Genomic DNA, 22,827 nt, shown 5'->3' with positions numbered 1-22,827 from the left:
ATCAGCAATACAGAGGACAAACTTATGAAGGATAATGAAGCAGAAAAAGAGGGAGACTAAGGCAAAAGAGCATGATTTAACAATTAGAGAAATCAGTGACCCATTAAAAAGGAACAACATCAGAATTCCAGAAATCCCAGAAGTCCAGGAGTCCCAGAAGATGGAGAGAGAGAAATAGGGGTAGAAGGGTTATGTGAGCAAATCATAGTGGAAAACTTCCAAACCTGGGGAAAGCCACAGACATCAAAATCCAGGAAGCACAGAGAACTCCTGTTAGATTCAACCAAAACCGACCATCAACAAGGCATATCATAGTCAAATTCACAAAATACTCAGGCAAGGAAAGAATCATGAAAGCAGCAGGGGAAAATGTCTTTCACCTACAAGGGAAGACAGATCAGGTTAGCAGCAGAGTTATCCAGAGAAACTCAGCAGTCCAGAAAGGAGTGGCAGGATATATTCAATGTGCTGAATGAGAAAAATATGCAGCCAAGAATTTTTTATCCAGCAAGGACGTCATTCAAAGTAGAATTTTTTATCCAGCAAGGATGTCATTCAAATTAAAGGAGTTTGTGACCACTAAACCAGTCCTGCAAGTAATTTTAAGGAGGACTCTCTGAGGGGAGAAAAGATGAAAATGCATGCATACATACATACCTACATACATACCAAAAGCAACAAAGACTAAAAAGGACCAGAGACACCACCAGAAACTCCAACTCTACAAGCAACATAATGGCAATAAATTCATACCTTTCAATACATACTCTAAATGTCAATGGACTCTATGCTCCAATCAAAAGATATAGGGTAACAGAATGGATGAGAAAAAAAGATCCATCTTTATGCTGTTTACAAGAGACCAACTTTAGACCTAAAGACACCTTCAGATTGTAAGTAAGGGGATGGAAAACCATCTATCATGCTAATTGTCGACAAAAGAAAGCTGGAGTAGCCATACTTATGTGAGACAATCTAGACTTTCAAATAAAGACTGGAACAAGAGATGAAGAAGGGCATTATATCGTAATTAAGTGGTCTATCCACCAAGAAGACCTAACAATGGTAAACATTTATGTTCCAAATGTGGATCACCCAAATTTGTAAATCAATTAATCACAACCATAAAGAAACTCACTGATGATAACACCATAATAGTAGGGGACTTCAACACCACTTTCAGCAATATAAAGATCATCTAATCAGAAAATCAATAAGGAACAATGGCTGTGAATGACACAGGACCAAACGGACCTAACAGATATATTCAAAACATTTCATCCTAAAGCCACAGAATATACATTCTTCTCTAGTGCACATGGAACATTCTCCAGAATACACCACATACTGGGATATATATCAGCCCTCAACAAGTACAAAAATATTGAGATAATACTGTGCCTATTGTCAGACCACAATGCTATGAAACTCGAAATCAACCACAAGAGAAAATTTGGAAAGGTAACAAATACTTGGAGACTAAAGGCCATCCTACTAAAGAATGAATGGGCTAACCAGGAAATTAAAGAAGAAATTAAAAGTACATGGAAGCCAATGAAAATGATAGCACCACAGCCCAAAACCTCTGGGATGCAGCAAAGGTGGTCATAAGAGGAAAGTATATAGCAATCCAGGCCTTCCTAAAGAAGGAAGAAAGGTCTCAGATATACAACCTAACTTTACACCTTAAAGAACTGGAAAAAGAACAGCAAATAAAACCCAAAACCAGCAGAAGACAGGAAATAATAAAGATTAGAAAAGAAAGCAATGCTACTGAAAGCCAAAAACAAACAAACAGTAAAACAGATCAATGACACCAGAAGCTGTTTCTTTGAAAGAATTAACAAAATGGATAAACCACTAGCCAGTTTGATCAAAAAGAAAAAGGAAAAGACCCAAATAAATAAAATCAAGAATGAAAGAGGACAGATCACAACCAACACAGCAGAAATAAAAATAATAATAAGAGAATATTATGAGCAACTGTACAGCAATAAAATGGGCAACTGGAAGAAATGGATGCATTCCTGGAAACATATACACTACCAAAACTCAAAGAGGAAGAAATAGAAAATTTGAACAGACCCGTAACCAGTAAAGAAATTGACTTAGTAATGAAAAATCTCCCAAAAAACAAGAGTCCAGGGCCAGATGGCTTTCCAGGGGGAATTCTACCAAACGTTTAAGGAAGAGTTAACACCTAGTCTCTCGAAGCTATTCCAAAGAATAGAAATGGAAGGAAAACTTCCAAACTCTTTCTATGAAGCCAGCATTACCTTGATTCCAAAACCAAAGACCTCACTAAAAAGGAGAACTATAGGCCAATTTCCCTGATGAAATGGATGCAAAAATCCTCAACAAGATATAAACCAACCGGATCCAACAATACATTAAAAAAATTATTCACCACGACCAAATGGGATTTCTACCTGGGATGCAGGGTGGTTCAATATCAGCAAAACAATCAAAGTGATTCATCACATCAATAAACAAAAGGATAAGAACCATATGATCCTCTCAATAGATGCAGAGAAACCATTTGACAAAATAGAGCATCCTTTCTTGATAAAAACCCTCAAGAAAGTAGTGGTAGAAGGATCATACCTCGAGAACATAAAAGCCATTTATGAAAGACCCAATGCTAATCTCATCCTCAATGGGGAAACACTGAGAGCTTTCCCCCTAAGGTCAGGAACAAGACAGGAATGTCCACCCTCACCACCATTATTCAACATAGGATTGGAAGTCTTAGTCTCAGCAATCAGACAACACAAAGAAATAAAACACAAATCAGCCAGAAGGAGGTCAAACCTTCACTCTTCGTAGATGGCAAGATACTCTATATGGAAAACCCAAAAGATTCCACCAAAAAACTGCTAGAACTGATTCATGAATTCAACAAAGTTGCAGGATATAAAATCAATGCACAGAAATCCGTTGCATTCCTATATACCAACAATGAAGCAACAGAAAGAGAAGTCAAGGAATTGGTCCCATTTACACTTGCACCAAAACCCATAAAATACCTAGGAATAAATCTAGCTAAAGAGGTGAAAAATCTATACACTGAAAACTATAGGAAGCTTATGAAAGAAATGGAAGAAGACACACTTAAAAAAAGGAAAAATATTCCATTCTTCTGGATAGGAAGAACAAATATTATTAAAATGTCAATACTACCCAAAGCAATCTACATATTCAATGCAATATCTATGAAAATAACACCACCATTTTTCACAGAGCTAGAACAAACAATCCTAAAATTTGTATGGGACCAGAAATGACCCCAAATAGACAAAGCAATCTTAAAAACAAAACAAAACAAAACAAAACAAAACAAAACAAAACAAAAAAAAACAAAGCAGGAGTCATCACAATCCCAGACTTCAAGCTGTTTTACAAAGCTGTAATCATCAAGACAGTATGGTACTGGCACTAAAACAGACACAGAGATTAATGGAACAGAATAGAGAACCCAGAAATGGCCCCACAAACGTATGGCCAACTAATCTTTGACAAAGCAGGGAAGAATATCCAATGGAATAAAGGCGGTCACTTCAGCAAGGGGTGCTGGGAAAACTGGACAGCGACATGCAGAAGAATGAACCTGGGCCACTTTCTTACACCATACACAAAAATAAACTCAAAATGGATGAAAGACCTCAATGTAAGATAGGAAGCCATCAAAATCCTCGAGGAGAAAGCAGGCAAAAACCTCTGTGAATTTGGCCACAGCAACTTCTCTCTCAACACTTCTCTGGAGGCAAGGGAAACAAAAGCAAAAATGAACTATTGGGACCTCATCAAAATAAAAAGCTTCTGCAGAGCAAAGGAAACAGTCAGCAAAACTAAAAGGCAACCGATGGAATGGGCGAAGATATTTGCAAATGACATATCAGATAAAGGGTTAGTATCCAAGATCTATAAAGAACTCATGAAACTCAACACCCAAAAAACAATCCCATGAAGAAATGGGCAAAAGACATGAATAGACACTTCTCCAAAGAAGACATCCAGATGGCCAACTGACACATGAAAAAATGCTCAACATCATCAAGGAAATACAGTTCAAAACCACAATGAGATACCACCTCACACCTGTCAGAATGGCTAAGATTAACCACTCAGGCAACATCAGATGTTGGCGAGGATGCAGAAAAAGGGGAACTCTTTTGCACTGCTGGTGGGAATGCAAACTGGTGGAGCCACTCTGGAAAACAGTATAGAGGTTCCTCAAAAAATTAAAAAATAGAACTACCCTATGAGCCAGCAATTGCACTACTAGGCATTTATCCACGGGATACAGGTGTGCTGTTTCGAAGGGACACATGCACCCCATGTTTATAGCAGCACTGTCAACAATAGCAAAGGTATGGAAAGAGCCCAAATGTCCATGGATGGATGAACGGATAAAGAAGAAGTGGTATATATATACAATGGAGTATTAGTCGGCAATCAAAAAGAATGAAATCTTGCCATTTGCAACTAGGTGGATGGACTAGAGGATATTATGCTAAGCAAAATCAGTCAGAGAAAGACAAATATCATATGACTTTTCTCATACTAGGCCTTTAAGACACAGAACAGATGAACACAAGGGAAGGGAAGCAAAAATAATACAAAAACAGGGAGGGGGAAAAAACATAAGAGACTCTTAAATATGGAGAAGAAACAGAGGGTTACTAGAGGGGTTGTGGGAGGGGAGATGGGCTAAATGGGTAAGGGGCATTAAGGAATCTACTCCTGAAATCATTGTTGCAGTAAATGCTAACTAACTTGGATGTAAATTAAAAAAATAAAATATAAATAAAAATGTTTCAAAAAATTTTTAAAAAGATTCTTGTGATAGAAAGTGACAGGATAAATAGCTAAGACTTAGTATCTGGCAAGGCCTCTCACAGAGGCCTGGATCCGAAAGATAATTACAAGCTAATCTTGGAGAGATTTGAAGAAAAAACTTTGTAGGCAGTAAAAACAGGAAGTCCACAGGTCCAGAGTGGGACCTGCAACTGGAATGTGGTGAATTTGAGGGAGCCTTTATTACTTGTATACTTGACTTTGTGTAGAGGAATCATTCTCAGTTTTATTCGAAGAGAGCCATGAAAGTTTTGGAAGGCATTATGAGAAAGAATGCCAGCAACTGAGTTTTATTTCAAGGAGTCCACTAATCAATGTAGTCTGAGTATGGAGGGATGTGTTTCAAGGATGACTTTCAGGATACAAATTTCCCCCTTCTTGTCCTTCTTGGAACAACTTCTTTTCCCTGCCTGCTTCAGTCAGCTTCAGCTGCCTCCACTTACAGCCCACAATGGGATGTTCTCTTCTTTCTCAGGGTTGTCCTACCTTTCGTGACTACTGTGTGGTATAGTGAGGAAGGGAATGCTTTGCCTGACCCAGAGAGAACAGATGCCTGTGAGAGTCTCCACACACACCTTCACACTTGGAGTATCCAGCATCATGCCAGTTTCTATGCTAGGGGACGGGATCCCTGCCCTTCAGAGCTTACAATCTAGTATGAAATTTAGGCATACACATAGGCAGGATATGTATGCTGCAAGGAAGAAAATGAACAGGGCTCTTTAAAAATAAAAATACCCTAGTGGGGTGCCTGGGCGGCTCAGTCGGTTATGCGTCCCAGCTCTGGGTTTCAGCTCTGGTCATGATCTCATGGTTCAGGAGTGCAAGCCCTGCGTCAGGATCCACTGCTGACAGCACAGAGCCCCTGCTTGGGATTCTCGCTCTTCCCCTGTCTCTGCCACACTCCCACTCACTTTCTCTGTCTCTCTCAAAAAACATGCATAAAATTAAAAAAGATAAAATAAATACTGTAGTAATAGGAGAATGCCTTTAATTTTTCTCAACTGGGTGAGCTTTGGTGGAGGTGGTAGCAACTCGAATGCGGTCTTACAGAGAGTCAAGCAGTGTTCCAGGTGTAGTAAAGGCTTGGCCAAAGTCCAGAGGTGGGAAAGCTCAGAGTGCTTCTTTGAGAAGTGGATTCGGAATAAGACAGTGGTGTAAAAAAGCAGACTGGACCCCGATTCTAATATCAGATGCCAGACTGAGGTGCTTGGACGCCATGTCGTCTGTCCTACAAGTGCTCCTCCAACTAAGGTGGACAGTGGATTTGGAAGCAATGGAAACAGTCCTATTATTGCAATGATCCAGACAGAGGAAACAAAGGTTTGAGTAAGACTGTGGCAAGTGTGTAATGGGGTTGGGGTTGGGGGTAGGGGTGAGTTTGGGAGGGGATAGACTGAAGCAACTGGAAAAGGGAAAACAGGGCTTTGCAATGCCAAACACAACTATAGAGTTATTGATGCTACTAACAGAGGTACATGAGATAAAAACCAAAGAGAGCCTGAATTGTAGAGAAAGACAAGGAATTTAACTATCGTCAGAGTGAGTCAACTCAAACAAGCTTTATTCCTTGAAGTATCAGAGGAAGTCTGAGGCTGACCAGGTAAAGCGTTGTGTTTAAACATTTTTCAAACTACCCCACGCCATGGTTATGTCCTTGAGCCGTGGATTCTTATGGCGGAGAATGCTGAGCTTTCCACAGATAATAAGTACCAAAGAAAGAAACCTTGCACAGGTGTCCTTACAGCGGTAAACGTCATGGTAAGGGAGTCCTCATTCGAAGGAATTTTCTTTTGCACTCATGCAGGAACGTATGTTCCAGGATGGTCCACAGAGTGCGTTTGTTGCAACATGCCAGACATGAAAGCACCCCGAAATGTGGAACATTTCAAATGTGTGACATGGGAAAACTGCTTGCATCGCCTTGTGGACATTTCTTTAAACCTGGAGAAAAATTTTAACAGGTCCTGTTTACATTCTCAACTTCCTGTCTCTGACCTGCTACATAGTGCCAGGAACTTTTTTGACTTGAAATAACAACAATAAAATATTGAATGAAAACAAAAATTATTAACAATTAACAATAATATTGTTATTATTCTAAGTCAAATAGATTGACAAGCTAGTCTGAAATTTTAAAAAAGGAAGAAATTAATGTGATTCTATCCAAGTTTTTATCAGTTTCAGCCAAGGGAACCTGACCTGTGTTATGGTAAGACATGAGATTCTATAGAACCATTCAAGGAAGACACTGGGAATGGAGGTAAGCATGTGGGTCATGTAAACACCTGGGTTCTATTACTTATATAAACTTCACTGGGAAGAGTTCGAGGGATGCAAGAGTACCCACATAGACATCTATCAAGGAAGCATTCAGAAGAAAGCAGGCACAAACAAGTTAATATGGCTTGCTCTGTATACTTGATAAAGGCCCAGCTCTGTTCTTTGTAAGTAATAGAAACATACTTAACATGAAAAATGCACTCTGATTAGATCTGACCATTTTTAGAGGCAGGACTACAGCCTCACTGTATCTTCCACCTAGAGTGGAGGTGATCTCTAAAATATTTTAGCCAACCCCCCACGTTACCTCGAGTACTCTGGATTTCACAAATGGCAGCTTATATCCAGCATCGTTGCACTACTTAACATGCCACTACTTTCTTCAGGCAACCCATTTCTAAGGATCATGATGCTAATTGACATAGGACAGTTTAAAGTACTCATGCAAACAAACCTCTGGCCTTCCTCATTAAGTGATAGCTGACCTCCTGTGGGGTGTGAAATTCTGACCAGGGTTAGCCTAGTGTCCTTGAAAAGTAACCTAACTCACCATAACATCTAGGCTAAAGGTTTTTTTTTAAAGTAAATTACAGACATCACAACAGGAGGTTGCAGGAGGAAAGTTGGAGAAGTAGAATGATGTGCATATGAATAAAAAAGTTATATTTAGGATCGTCAGTAAATATTTTAATATTCCAAATTACACTTTTCAAGCTAAAAAAAACATTTCTGCACATGTTGTACTCATGTTTTGTTTTTTTCTTGTTAAAAGAGGCCCTTTGGGGCTCTTATCTGCAGACATGATACCTGTGGTTTATTTTGGAAGTTCTGTGGAAATTCCAATTCCTGTCCAAGTTTTCATCAGTTTTTCTTTGTGCTATTCTTTGGACTAAGGCTTGAAAAGTATGTGTCTTCAAGCAAAGTTAAATTCTAATATGTAAAGTCTTTCCCACCTGCTGGTTGTCGCTCAACCCTTCTGAGCCTCCTTGTCCTCTTCTTTAGAGTGAGAGGTTAGATAAGTGTTCTCCAAAGAGTACAAATTAGGTTTCTAGTGCTGAGGGAGGATTTACCACCATTCCCAGGAGTTGGGGGTGGGGTGGTGCTCACAAGGAATGTTGGGAAGCACCCTCTAACCTAAGTGAAATGCTTTCTTAATTGCAGTTCTCTTCAAAGCCATGCAAATGCTAATGACCATGATCTCCTAGAGGGCCAGATAAATCAAATGTCTTACCTCCTGTAAGATTAGAGAAGAGGCTGCACTTCCTACTTGGGAATTCTGAGTTTTTTCTCACACATCTTAAATTATTAAAGGACTAAACAGAATGTTGTCAACATGATGATTATTTTGATACTAATTTAAAAGATTGCATTCTTCCAAAAACAAGTTTGTTTTGATATTGAATACCCTTCTTTGTTGGTGCTTTACCCATAAATTTAGTTTACCTATGGGTAATCCAGTTAGTGGGAGCATACTTTGCAGTTTTCCCCAGACTCTGGACCATGGAATCCTTCTTTTCACATGGCATGCCATGAAACTAATCTGTCAGGAATGACCCTGGGGGCCACTGCATCATTAGATGATCCCTAAGACTTCTTCCACCTCTGAAATTTAGAATTCTAAGATTATGGTTTGCTACTTCCCAATCTATTCACTCTGCTTTCTTTGGGGGTGGGAGGTCAGGGAAGGATGAGAAGTTTCAAAATGACTCTGTGATCTTAAATTTAGCCAAACTCTAGTCTTCCAGCATTCACATTGACCTTAGAAGGCCCTCATCTCAACTTCAGTATGGCCGGTTCTTTTTATTCTTCAAGTTGCTCAGATTAACTGAACTGTCATGAACATCAGTTCCCTATACATTGTCAGTATATCAGTAGTGTGCAAATTATGTCCTTGATTACCATTCTTACATGCCCTTTAAGCTTGTAAATAATAATATATTCTATTTGCACAGCACTTTACAGTTTGCAAATAATTTTCCTACTCATTGTCATTTACATAAATTCCTCTGTATAAATTGTAACCCATGTTATTTCTAAAAGAGCCTCACCATCCAACTTAAAATGTTATTGTTGCTAATGTTCACAACCTTGGAAATTTAGAAGCCTTCTCTTTTTATGGATATCAGTGCAATACATAAACATTATGTAAATGCACACTTTCACACCTCATCTAGGGCAGAGAAGATGGCCAGGAGTGAATTCGGTTCTATTAAATAGCAAACACCTTTTCCCTTCCAACTTCAGCTAGCAACCACAAAAATGCAAAGGACAACGATTTATTTCTCAGCATTTGTTTTCATTTAACAATGAGACTACTTTGTGGGAGGAGCTATTGAAAACATTTGTGTAAGATTATAAAACTTGAAAGTAACTATGGCCTAGTTCATAAAAATGGATGCTTCAAGGCCAGTGCACATGACATACCTGAGCGGTGTGGGTGTTCTATGTCAATGTAGTCCAGACACCGTTCTGTTACAGAGATTCATGGTGAAGTAGGCATTTTCTGCTAAATGCCTAACAATACTAGAGTGGAAGGTGGGAGCGAGAGCAAAGAACCGACCCAAAAAACAAACAAAACACAAAACCAAACGAAAAAAAATAAAAAGTTTTGTTCCCAGAAAAGTTTTGTCCTAGATCATCCTAGTCTAATCGTCATATAGCTCAAGACATCCTTAAGGGCATTTTGTGAATTTGAATACAGCCCACTTGCTCGGAGCAAATACAGCCCTGCACCACACTACACAGCTTGGGGAACAGACCGTGGGTGGGAATTTAGCCCCCACAACCTACCCCACCCCCCCAGCCATCCATCTTGTATAATGAACAACTTGTAAAACCTTAGCAACCCTATGTTTTCTTACTAAGTTAAGCAACTGGGCATCAGAAGAACCTGCAAAGCACTGAGAAGGGGACTTCGTCTAAATGAAAACTAAAACTAAATCTAAAACTGTAGATAGTTTTAAAAACCATTTTATAGCATGCCCCCTGAAATTATTTAACAAAACTCTAATCTGTGGGTGGAAGAACTAGGTGTAAGGGTCAACCCACTGGAAGACCAGACCTGCAGTGTAGACGGGGCTGAAGCAGAGGTAATTATTTGGGCTGGGCTTGGCAAAGTGGCATATAGTAAAAAGGGTATTTCTCTAGTTAACCACCTATTATGTACGTACTATCTGTCAGATTCCTGGACAGTAAAAAGTAGGAATAGAATATAGTCCCTGTTTTCAAGAACTAAACATCTTTTTTTTTAAGTTTATTTTAAAGAGGGAGAGAGCAAGCGCGGGGGAGGGGGGCATAGAAAGAAGGGGCAGAGAATCAAAGCAGTATTTGTGCTGACAGAAGAGAGCCCTATGTGGGGATGCAGATCTCAAATTCACAAGCTGTGAGGTCATGACCTGAGCCAGAGTCAGACACTTAAACTACTGAGCCACCCAAGTGCCCCCTCAAGAGGCACTTGATGAGATAGCTGAGCAAGGAAGAAGAGGAGAAGAGGGAAAGTGGACAAAATCCATTACCTCGTAACTGTCTTATTTATTGGGCCAATAAGGCTATGTGAATATAGTTGGAGAATCCCAGGGGATAACACACAATCCACTGCTATATCTTGGGTACAGAGTAGGGGCTCACATATTTGTTGATAGAACTTGTGATGAATCCAATGAGACTTTTTTTTTAATGTTTATTTATTTTTTGAGAGACAGAGCATGAGTGGGGGGAGGGGCAGAGAGCGAGGGAGTCACAGATTCCAAAGCAGGCTCCAGGCTCTGATCTGTCAGCACAGAGCCTGAGGCAGGGCTCGAACTCATGAACCTTGAGTTGAACTTGGATGCTTAACCGACTGAGCCACCCAGGCACTCCCCAATGAGAGTTTTAAAGGGATAGAATTAAAGAGTTTCTGGGGTCCCTACAACATAAGCCAGGCGTATGTTCTTCTGCACATGGAGAGTATCACTTATCTGGGTATATTTGTAATACTTAATACTTTAAATTGAAAGGTATTCTTCATCTCTTAGCCTTGATATTTAATGTGAACAAACTCTCTGGCTCAAATATATATTTGTATGACAGTGGCAGGATTTAAAACCTGTACAGTTTTCTGGATATTGAAAAAGCATGGTATCTTTTAAAGAGATCTCACTGGAAAAGAGCACACGCAAGGTGATTTCAAAGATGCTTTGTTGTAATGACCACTCTTACTCAATTGTTTCTACAGACCATAAACAAGACTGAAGAATGTTTGTCTGAAACTTTGCCTTGAATGAAGAAACTTCGTTGAACAGGAAGTTGGCTTCCAGTTTGCACAGGCGTCGATGGAATGCTTTTTTTTTTTTTTAATTTTCTACTTTACCCAGTGAAAACAAAGTGTTTTTATGTGCTGTGCAAATGGTTCCTTCATGTGGTCTGACGGTTTATTTTTGCCATTTTTTTAATTAAAGGAAAAAATTCCAGAAGAGGAAACAAACAAAAACCAACAACAAAACAAAACATGGAAGGTTGACATTTTATCTGGAAGAACATTTGAATTCAGAACTTACCAGAAGATGTAGATAGATTTTTTTTTTATAAACAGAAAATCAGATGTCAAGAGGTGGGCAAAGCAGAAATGGAAACAAATTGTCTTCCTCTGTAATTAAGCTACTTTTCCTTTTCTCCTTTTTGTTTAAATCTAATGGCTTGGTTTTTTTATTTTATTTTTTTCTTAGAAATATTTAGGTAAGATTTATCTTGAATCTTAATTGCCTTAATTTTAAGGACGTCAAAGGCTCTCGAGGCAAGCTGTCAACGTCTTGTTAAAAAAAATTTCAAGAAAGAATTGAAATATTGTGCCGGCTTTAACTGGTACAGAAGTTTAAGACTATGAGTTTTTAGGGTGAAAAAAAACTGTACAGTTTAAAAGAAAATGTTTTTCTTCATTTGAAGAAAATTTGTTGATAAAAGAAACCATGGCAACTGCAAGAATTGGGAAAATGCTGGGACTTTTCATGAACTTTGTCTTAAGTGTTGAATCATTCTAGAAGGCTAAAACATTTTACGGTAAAGTTATTAATGTTGGTTTAAAAACAACTGCATTAGAAATAATGCGTCTTTGGGGGGCAGAATGCAGATTTTTTTAATTTACAAAGCGTGATCGCTAGCAAAAGCATTAGTGCTTTTTATCTGCAGTCTTTTTTATGAGCTTTACAAAGTTTTTAGTCAGCTTTGCTTGTCACATTGCAAAACCTAGCTTAAGAGCATTAAAAAAAAACTTAAGTAGATAGGAGCTTATGGTCAAAAAGTGCAAAAAAACAAAAAAACAAAAAAACAAAAAAAGCAATAGATAGAGAAATTGTTGACAATTTCTGTAGTCTTTCCTAGTTGTGATCAAATTCAGCCTATGGATGGCCTATTTTATACCAAAGATGAAGTGGCACCCTATTGCAGTCCAGAAGATAGAGGTTGTTTTCCTTTTCTTCTCTTTTCTTTTTAAAATTTTATTTGACCTACATGGCCGGACCAGTTCTTTCTTTGTTGTTTGTTTAAACTACCTTCCACTGGTGTTTTACATACTGCAAAACAAAACAAAAAGGGGTTTTGTTTGTGTTTTTCCTTTTAATATGCATTTGTTGATAATACGCAGACGCTTGCACCTGCTGTGTTCAGCGGTTTGAGCATGAAGAGTTCTGGATACAAACTGACAGAGCCAAATGGCTGTATATTCATTCCATGAGCTTTTTTGGTTCCTTACTAGCTCTCTTGAGTCATGACACCTGTATTGATGGCCACCAGTAAGCTGAGACACTTGATTAACAGGTCGAAATTCCTTTATGTGAACACTCAACTAAAGATACTTCCCGAACTGGTCTGAAAGTCACTTGTCAAAAAAGCGTAGTGATATTCTGTGAGGTGATGAGTGGTCTCCTGAAAAGGTCTCACTGTATTTGTAATTATAGTCTTCCTTCTCAAGTCCAACACCTCTAGGTTTTATCTTCTCACCTCAGTCTTTGTTATTTGCCATGAACAGCCACCTTGATTCTGCAATTGGGGAGGGGATATCTTCTTTTTGCCTCCTTTCATTGTATTCCCATACCCTGGTGTTGTCAGAAGAAGGACAAAAACAGACCTTTTTATTTCAATTTAACTCTCTGAGGCAAGTAGGACCGATAAGATTGAGGATTCTATTAGTGGAATTTAGGTAAGCTTTTAAAATGCTAGTTGACAATCAAGAAATTGTATGATTTATATTAATAAGAACCAAAAGAGTTGGGTTTGATCAATCATTAAAGCCAAAGGAGATATATTTGCATTGAAGATGATGCAAAACTTTGCCTAAAATGAATTAACAAACATCTTGGCATATTTGACTCATGGAACCCATGTTCAACCTGTTATGGTTTTACCTGAGATTAAGACCAATGGAACTTTGTTCACTGAACCATGCACTAGAATTGCTTCCCGAATGGATCATTAGAATCAAATAGGTGAAAGTCTTTTCACAAATTAAGTCAAGAGAACCTGTCTTAGTCCAGAAAGAGGAGGGAAATGCATTAAGTGCACGGTAAAAGAAAACAGGGTAGGCTTTTAAAGATGAAAAAAGCTTTAAAAGGCAAATCATATCCCCGTTAGGTCAATAGCAGTAATGAGTTTGGCTTGTATGACATTGTCAATATTCCACTGTTTATGATCTGTTAACAGAGGCCTCGTGCTGAAATGGGCCCGTTTCTCTTATTTGAAACCCCATGAATTAGAAGCTTGAGTCTAGGGAGTGACTCCCTATTTTCGCAGTCAAAATAGAGGCAAAAATGTATCCAAGAAAATGTAGCATGTGCTACAGAGAAATTCCATCTGGTGACACCCATCCTTAATGGTTTTCTATGCTTTAGAGAGAATCCCAGATTTATACTTTCTTCTGTTCCATCCTTCAGCTTCTCATGTATTTCAAGGGTGGCACTTAAGTTTTACCTTTGAGAAGTGGGCCCCTGAGTTACAGGGGGTAAAAGCGAACATGTGTAGCAACTGTGTTTTTTTGTTTCTCTTTTTCAGTCTCTGAACTCTTTGTATAAATAAGGATTATCCTGGGCATAATTCATTTGAATATGAAACCAACATGCTTTCTTTTGTTTCTGTAAAAAACAAAAAAAAAAAAAACCAAAAAAAAAAAACAAAAAAAAAAAACCTTAATGTGATACAAAGAAAGTCTCATTTACGCAATCAACAATGAGGCTAAGAGGTAGCTACCATGTGGCTGATGAATGTGCCTAGGTAACTTCCTGTTTCTATTCAAAACTACTGCTTTATTTATACATTAAGAAACATTTTTTTCAACAATGAAATTTCAATGATCTCAATTTTTTTAAGCCACTTCAGGCACAAGGAAATTACCTGTCATTTTATGTCCATGTGTGTTTTATGTTTGGATTTTTTATATCATGCCATTCTAGGAAATATCTTATTTCAAACCAAAAAGAAAAAAAAGAAGAAGGAAAAATGACACATGTTCAAATTTGCATCTGTCATCCTACCTATAATTGTTTTAAGAGTCAAGTCTGGGGGAATAAAAAAAAAAAAAGCATCAACAGGTAAGCAGCATTATATTCTATGAAAAATAAAACAAACCAAAATATGTGTTCAATACATGCAGACATCAGAATCCTAATTTCATCAGCAATCTATATTGTGATTTTAATCCTATTTAGGACTCTATTTTTTTTTTTTTAAGTGTTCTAGCTCATCAGATTCCCAAACATTTATTCAGATACTAACATTTTTCCTTTCAACTTAATTGCCAAGACTTCTAAACATCAGGAAACAAACCAAAGCCACAGTCCAAATGGGATAAATGTTATCTTACCCAAACTCTAGTTACATGGTCAGGGGAGCAGTGGGTTTTCTTTTAATAATGATAAAGTCTTGTCAGGGAGACAGATTATGCATAGTGATTCAATACATGGCCATGTCTTCTGAAGACGTCTTAGACCCTATGTAACCTAAAAGTAACGGGAGCAGGTGCTGGTGACTGTCCAAGACTGGCACGTCTTGATTATTGCAAGTGACATAATATTCTCAAAACAAAAATCATCTACTGACTTCAGTCTGGCCAGGGTTAGTTTGTCTCCTTGTCTCCATGCTTCACTTGAATCAATTCTTCCTGTGAGTTTAAAAGATCTGCCACATTCGACAGCATATAAGACTCACTTCCACCCATTCTAGTGAAAAACCCCATGGTATTAAAAGCACTCATGTTAGAGATGGAAGGCTGAGAGCAGAAGAAGGTTGGATGGAGCAGGAAGTTCACTGTTAGTGCAGAATACATCAACCCCTCGCAAAACTGCATTACAATCATTTCAATTCATACGTGACAAAAAAATAATAGATTTTTTCCTAAAAAGATTTTTTATTTGAATATTTTGGATGTCTATATATACCTCTATGTCTTTTACAGCAGCCTAAACTCCCCATTAATGAAGAGTAAGCTTCGATTTAAATAGCATTTTTTCAGTCTTCATAACTCAGAAGTTTCAATGGACCGTCTAGACAGATTACAATGTTAGTAGGAAACTAAAAATACAATTGACAATTCAGTCTCATTCTTAATTTGCATGTAGAAGCCACTACAGATGAGCTGATCAGCAGAGAGAAATTCTTAAGTGAGTTTCAGCGATACGTGTTTTTAGATTGTTATAAAATCAAATAAAGGGTAATATTTATGTACACGTACAAGCAACATTCAGCACATTTGAGGAGTCACACTTCATAACAAAGTTTAAACATGTCACACATAGAGCCTTGAGCTACATTATCTTGTCCACAGTAGGGAGTGAAGGATGAGATTTTGTTTTTTTGTACCGTCGTGGCTGGCATCCTTCAGAATTTTGAGCTCACGGAGACTGATGGCATATCACTCCAATCTGAGGGACTAACGGAATTCAAACAGGCTCATTGACTCTGTACACAGTACCCTTCCTATGGCAGAGTGATAATGGGATCTCAGTAATGAATCAGTTTGTTACACATGACATCCACTGTGGCACTGGAAGACGGTGGAGTCTAACTCAAATTAATGTTTCCTACCCAATATTCTTAAATATGAAATCAGTCCCTTAATTCAAGCACACTTGGTCATAGCTGTCCTTTGTGGCCTGTACAGAGTTCAGGAAAGTACAAAGCTAAACACAAGACTTGTGTGTGGCCCCAGGACCTTTTCTGATGTGACAAGGGAGCTCACCCCAGATTGGTGGCTTCTTTTTATCTTTGGTGTCATCCTCCGTACATATGCTCCCTGTCACACACACAAAAAAGATGGATAGCTTCTCAATAGTCCTTTCTTTGTATTGCTGGAAGGGAAAACGAACATTCTAAGAAAAGCTTCTTCCACTCAGGAAGCTTCAAAGCTGGAGGAGAGCTGAGATCGAGCTTGGAGTCTGTGGAAAGAACCTCAAGGCCACTGAGTCACACTTCTCTTCCACTTTATTCACTGCAGTTAACTTCCCTGATAACTGAGTCTTGCAGAAATACAATCACTCTCAATTTTAGAAGGGCTGTCTACCCTGTAGGTTGGTTCTGTCTTCTCAACTATTAAGGTCTTGGGCTGTCTTTCCTTTTATTAACATTTTACCCTGCAGGTGGAAGAGAAACATTTGGAAATCAAATTCAAATCAGTCTGTTTCTTTGTTAAGTATTGATATACCGAAGGAGTTTAAAATAATTGGTAAAACCATCAGTGTACTATAGACCGTGGAGTTTTATTATCCGTTAAGTCTCTTTTCCATCCACCACAAATAATTGAGAGTTGGCTGTATTGTTGCAAATGCAAAGGGGGAAAAAAAAAAAAGCAAACAACAACAACAACAACAACTGTAGCAAAGTATTTAGCTTCTCTCAAAAGAAAGCTGTTTTGGTTTCGTTCAGTATTGAAATTTTAACCAGATGAAAAGGTCAACTCCAAATTGAGTTATGAGAATACAATAGCATCTCTTGGTTAAATATACACTCATCCCTATTTTAAATCTTTGGCAAAAAAAAAAAAAAGGAATCATTCTGTTATTTTTTTTATTTTGCATCACTGTAATAAGGCTGAATGATCTTGACACTCCAGTGGATTTTTTTCTGATCATTTCAAATTTAAGTAGTGTCCAAAGTGTAACTTTAGTGTTATGCTTTGTATTAATCCTCTGGTCTTAGATTATTGAGAAAGATGCTCTGTCCTCCTCCCCAAAACGTTTCATTTCCTCATATATGGAAAAATGAGTTATTTCATACTTTTCAGGAACTATAAAAACTATTTCAAAGAGACGCTTGAAAAAGTTTTCTCCATTCTGGAAATTAATTCTTCCATTGATTTGAAAAGAAGTGGAATATAATTGGAACCTTAATTTAAAAAAATACATGTAAAAGTGTACTTGCTATAAAATACCCAGTTTCTTTAAAAAATATGGGACACAGCTTCTTTTAAAACCCTTGTTTTAGGCCATGTTTGACTTCATGGAATTTCTGAAACATCATTCAATTCTGACTTTATTTAAGAGCATTTTGTACTGCTGTCTCTGTCATGGAAAGTTCTGTAATTCTATGGTGTTTCCGGTTTTATTTTTAATTTTTTCATCTGTACCACAGTCAAATTAGCTACCATTTCCCCCATTCCTTGGGCTTTCTGTAGATCAGTGGATGTTAGGTTTAAACTTCTGTTTTCTTTGATGAAGCTTTCAATAAAAAATGAAAATAAAATCAATCAAGAAGACTGTTGTGTTTTTCTTCACTGTTCCAGAGATGGGTTACAGTAAGGACTGTTGAGAGGGAGCAGTCTCAGTTGGGGATTCTTCTGGATTCCAGCAGAATGCCTAAAACAGAACATCCCTGGTAACAAAAAAAAAAAATGAAAGAGGAAGGAGCATTCTATTCATGCGACCGAATGAGAAAATCCCTACTCAGGGGCTTGGCCGGGGGCGGGGGGACCATTTAGGTCTTCCTAACCTCACACACTTTTCCTGCTCTGCTTTAGAGGTAGTCCAGTTCTTGTCTCCAAACATTCTTGCCATCTGCCAACTACCTGGTGCATTTTTTGTCCAGTCCAGGAGATACAGTGTTACACATAATAAATTCCTTTTGACATCTGCGGTTCGTATCCCTACAATGATTAAATCCAGGTCAATCAAGATCAAAAGTGTCCAGGGGAACCTGAGTGGCTCAGTCAGTTAAGCATCTGTAAGCATCTGACTTCAGCCCAGGTCATGATCTCATGGTTCATGAGTTCGAGCCCTGTGTCTGGCTCTTCGCTGAGACCTTGGAGCCTGGAGACTGCTATATCTATGTCTATGTCTCCCTCTCTTTCTCTGCCCCTCCCCCACTTGTGCTCGCTCGCTCTCTTTCTCTCAAAAATAAATAAACATTAAAAAAAAATAGGGGCACCTGGGGGGCTTAGTTAAGCGGCCGACTTCAGCTCAGGTCATGATCTCACCCTTGGCGAGTTAGAGCCCCGCATCGTGCTCTGTGCTGACAGCTTGGAGCCTGCAGCCTGCTTCAGATTCTGTGTCTTCTCTCTCTCTCTTCCTCCCCTGCTCACACTCTGTCTCTCAAAAATTAATAAAGATCAAAAAAAATTCTTTAAAAAAATTCTTTTTTAATGGGGCGCCTGGGTGGCGCAGTCGGTTAAGCGTCCGACTTCAGCCAGGTCACGATCTCGCGGTCCGTGAGTTCGAGCCCCGCGTCAGGCTCTGGGCGGATGGCTCAGAGCCTGGAGCCTGTTTCCGATTCTGTGTCTCCCTCTCTCTCTGCCCCTCCCCCGTTCATGCTCTGTCTCTCTCTGTCCCAAAAATAAATAAACGTTGAAAAAAAAATTAAAAAAAAAAGTGTTCATTTCTCACATGATGGAGAACACTGGTGAGCAAATAGCAGAATCATCTAAGCTAACCTATTCAAGGGCCACAAATATTGCGTGCTGTAATACATATCTGCTGTTGTTCGAGAATACCTAATTCTACAGAACACAAGGAAACAAGGGAGTTAAATGAAATTCATACAATGTGTTAAACACAGCAAATGAAGTAAATATAAAACAGACCTTAAGACATAAAATAAGTAAGGTATGTGAGCATGAACAAAAATAGAAATGGAAACATCAAGGAAACACTATATATTTATGATGCACTAAATATACATGAAGTACCATGTATTCATGACACACTAAGTATACATAAGAAATATGAGGCACTCAATATTTTTGAGGTCTTAATCTAGTCACCCTCGGGCACAGATAGCAGCCTATCAGGCTAATCGGTGAATTTCAATTACCTGCCCTTGCTTCTTTCAGATGGAGCCTATTTCACCAGCTTCTTCCTTCTGTGGCCTGCCTTGCAACATACAATCAGTGGAGAAGGATGATGTAGCGGAGGGAGAGGTGGGATATATGAACACTGCAGAACTCTTTCATTTAATGTTTATTTATTTATTTTGAGAGAGACAGAGCACAAGCAAGGGAGGAGCAGAGAGACAGAGAGAGAATCCCAAGCTGTCTCGATGCTGCCAGCACAAAGCCCGACTCGGGGCTCGATCCTACAGAGTACAAACTCATGACCTGAGCCAAAACCAAGAGTCGGACGCTTAACTGACTGACCCACCCAGGTGCCCCTGAACATTGCAGAACTTTTAACTCTGTGGCCTTCCACTCCTCTTGAACCCTATCCTCAATGAGTTAACCTTATCCGTGGCTTTCCTCTTGCTTCTTGCCATGGGTTTTTAATGGATTTAATAAGCCCTTGCTTTCAGCATTTGACCTGTGAACCTTTCTGTTCTGTGACCTCTAGTATAACTTGCATGACAATGTACACGAAGGCTCCTACTGCATCAAGGTCATTTCCCATATGACATCTTCATACTTTATACTCTAAGCATCCAAGAGAGGATATGGAAAAAGCTAATGAACCAGTGTCAGGATCTAAGAATGTATTGCATATATACTTTTCCCTGTATGAGTAGCAGTTCATGTTGTACTTCTTGGCAGAAGAGGAAGCTGGAAGAGAAACCTACAAGAATGGAATTATTGGAGAGTATAAGAAAATAAGAATGGAATGAAGACCTTTAAATTAATTTTACTTATGTTCCATCAGAGTGCTTTTTAGAGCATCATTCTTTTTTATTTTTTTTAAGTTTATTTATTTTGAGAGAGAGTGTGCATGCAGGGGAGGGGCAGAGAGAGAGGGAGAGAGAATCTGCACTGTCAGAGCAGAGCCCTAGGTGGGGCTCGAACTCACAAATGGTCAGATCATGAGAAGAGTCAAAGTCAAGAGTCTGACAATTAAATGACTGAGCCACCCAGGTGGCCCGCAATGGTTCCTTTTTGGTTTTTGTTTGTTTTTTAGGAATGACAGATTTTTGAAGAAGATAATAATACCAGCACCACTACCTGTATGCACAAAATGTTCACTTCAAATTGCAGGATACTTGGGAACTTCCTGAAAAGTATGCTGAAGAATCCTTGGTTTCAAAACATAAAGATAAGAGAAAAAAAGACCAGAGAGTGAAGAAACAAGCTACATTTATAATGGTGTCCCTGGTGTATTAAATAACCATGATTTTTTTTTACCTTATATCTATGTATTTTATAGTTTACAAATTATAAACTTTATAACTTATTCTAAGAAGTGAGTGTTCCTCCAATTCTCAACAATTTCAATAAAACTGACAGTCTATAGTGCTTTTTTGTAAAGGGATGCTGAGAAAGATAATTCTTTTCTCTGATTTCCAAAGTTAGTGAAGTGAAAAGTAATATAGCTCAAACTTCATCTCAGAAGATGGGTTATGTTTGGATTTTCAGTAAGTGAAAATTATTCACAATAATGATGAAAAAGTCTTCCATATATCAAAAGGCTATCTTTTCATTTAAATCCTCAGAAATGGGGGGAGCTTCCTACCGTCTCAAGAATTTTCTCCTACCCTTAGGACGTTGCAGGTTACTCTTGTGATAAAGCAGTCACCAGGTGGCACTGTGGAATTAGTCTCCAGTGGATTCCACACCCACACCCCAGTCCCCTCATTCCTACCAGAACCAATGACATGAGGTATGGCTGTAAGAGCAAGAGTCCCCATCACTGAACCTTTGTTCTGTGCCAGGATCTGTGCCACACGCCCCACATACTTGAGGTCACACAACCCTCACAAGACTGCTCTGCAGTAGGTGCTGCCACTGCCTCCACTTTCCAGATGAGGCTTAGAACGTTAGATGATCTAACCATGGACTTACATCTAGGAAGGGCTAGAGTATGCTTTTAAAAACAGATCCAGGGGGCCTGGGTGGCTCAGTCAGTTGTGTCCAACTTTTGATTTTGGTTCAGGTCATGATCTCGTGGTTTGTGGGTTCCAGCCCCACATCAGACTCTGTGCTGACAGCATAGAGCCTGCTTGTGATTCTCTCCCTCTCTCTCTCTCTCTCTGCCCCTCCCCCACTTGCACACATGTGTTCTTTCTCTCAAAATAAATACATAAATGTTAAAAAAATTAAAACAGATCCAAACTCTTAACCCCTGAGTTCTAAGGTCTCCTCTTCTACAATGACTTTGGGAAATGCCAATGTGAGAGGTAATTTTCTTCCCATTTTTTTTTTCAAATGTTTATCTTACATGGCCTGGTATTTTGTCATTTCTGTGGAAGAGGACATTGGGCGTTCATTCTAATCACTTTGGTCACAGAAACCCAACACAATTCACATTTTCCATCCCAGAAATAACTTTCTGTTTCAATCATCTCTGTGATTTGTTCTGGAAAGAAAGGATCTAGCTACCAAATAGATAGGCATAACTTTTCATGGATTCATTCAACAGTCCCTGGGACATGGACACTCCATAAATATTTTAATGATAAATAGAAAAGACATGTTTCTTGTCTACAAGGATGTCACATTCTAGTAGGTTCTGGTTTATGACAACATTTTAGCATGAAATAAGATCAGGGAATTATTTGAGCATTACGTTTAATCTTCCCATGGCTTGATGCAAAGTAGACGGAAAACTTCCTGATATGAACGCAGTCATACCTTCTCCCATCCACACACATGGAAGGTCTTCTAACACCCTTGCTGTTGCCTCTCCCCTAATTTGGTTCCTCAGTAGAGTGGCTGAAAATTTTACTGTTACCCTTTCCCCAAATCATCTGGGCCATTCAACTCTTTTCACATCAAGGAGAATGGAATCTGCCATTCTGAGCTGCTTATAAATCTAGTAGCATCTATTATTTATGACCACTGATCTTTCCACAATCATGCAAGACAGGTGCTACCTCTTTCTTTCTTTCTTTCTTTCTTTCAAGAGCAAGTGGGGGAGAGGGGCAGAAGGTGAGGGAGGGAGAGGGAGAGAGAATCTCAAGTAGACTCCATGCTCTGCATGGAACCCAATGCGGGACTCATTCCCATGACCCTGGGATCATGACCTGAGCCAAAATCAACAGTCAGATGCTGAACCAACTGAGCCACCAGGTGCCTTGGTCCTGCCACATTTTAAACCTGAGGGAATTGGGGCTTTGAAAAGTTACATGACTTGGCCATGTTTTCCTAATATAGATAGGATCCAAACTCAGAATCAGCTATATACAAAGCCAAAGATTTGCCTCTTATATCGTGCTGGGTCCACTGATATGATCTGAAAAGATACATTATTGATCCAAAATAACTTTACTATTACCTGGCCTTTGACCAATATAATTTTATTCTTACAGGTATATTGC

The 22,827-nt window shown here is 38.8% G+C and overlaps 1 protein-coding gene across 6 annotated transcripts in view; it reads left to right on the top strand.

Moving 5' to 3' along the window:
• RBMS3 (RNA binding motif single stranded interacting protein 3) overlaps positions 1–17,845 on the top strand; it is a 1,359,438-nt gene extending 1,341,593 nt beyond the window's left edge. For all 6 annotated transcript variants that reach the window (XM_040481151.1, XM_040481142.1, XM_040481146.1 and 3 more), the window contains one exon: positions 11,354–17,845. In XM_040481151.1, coding sequence (XP_040337085.1) covers positions 11,354–11,360 — 7 coding nt within the window. In that variant the 3' untranslated portion in view covers positions 11,361–17,845. The remainder of the gene's footprint in view (positions 1–11,353) is intronic.
• Positions 17,846–22,827: the final 4,982 nt, after the last annotated feature.

This window comes from Herpailurus yagouaroundi, unplaced genomic scaffold, assembly GCF_014898765.1.
Source record: "Herpailurus yagouaroundi ecotype Mexico unplaced genomic scaffold, PumYag 159, whole genome shotgun sequence".
NCBI lineage: Eukaryota > Metazoa > Chordata > Mammalia > Carnivora > Felidae > Herpailurus > Herpailurus yagouaroundi.
The sequence above is the reverse complement of the archived record's forward strand: the minus strand, read 5'-3'. Positions and strand labels throughout refer to the sequence as shown.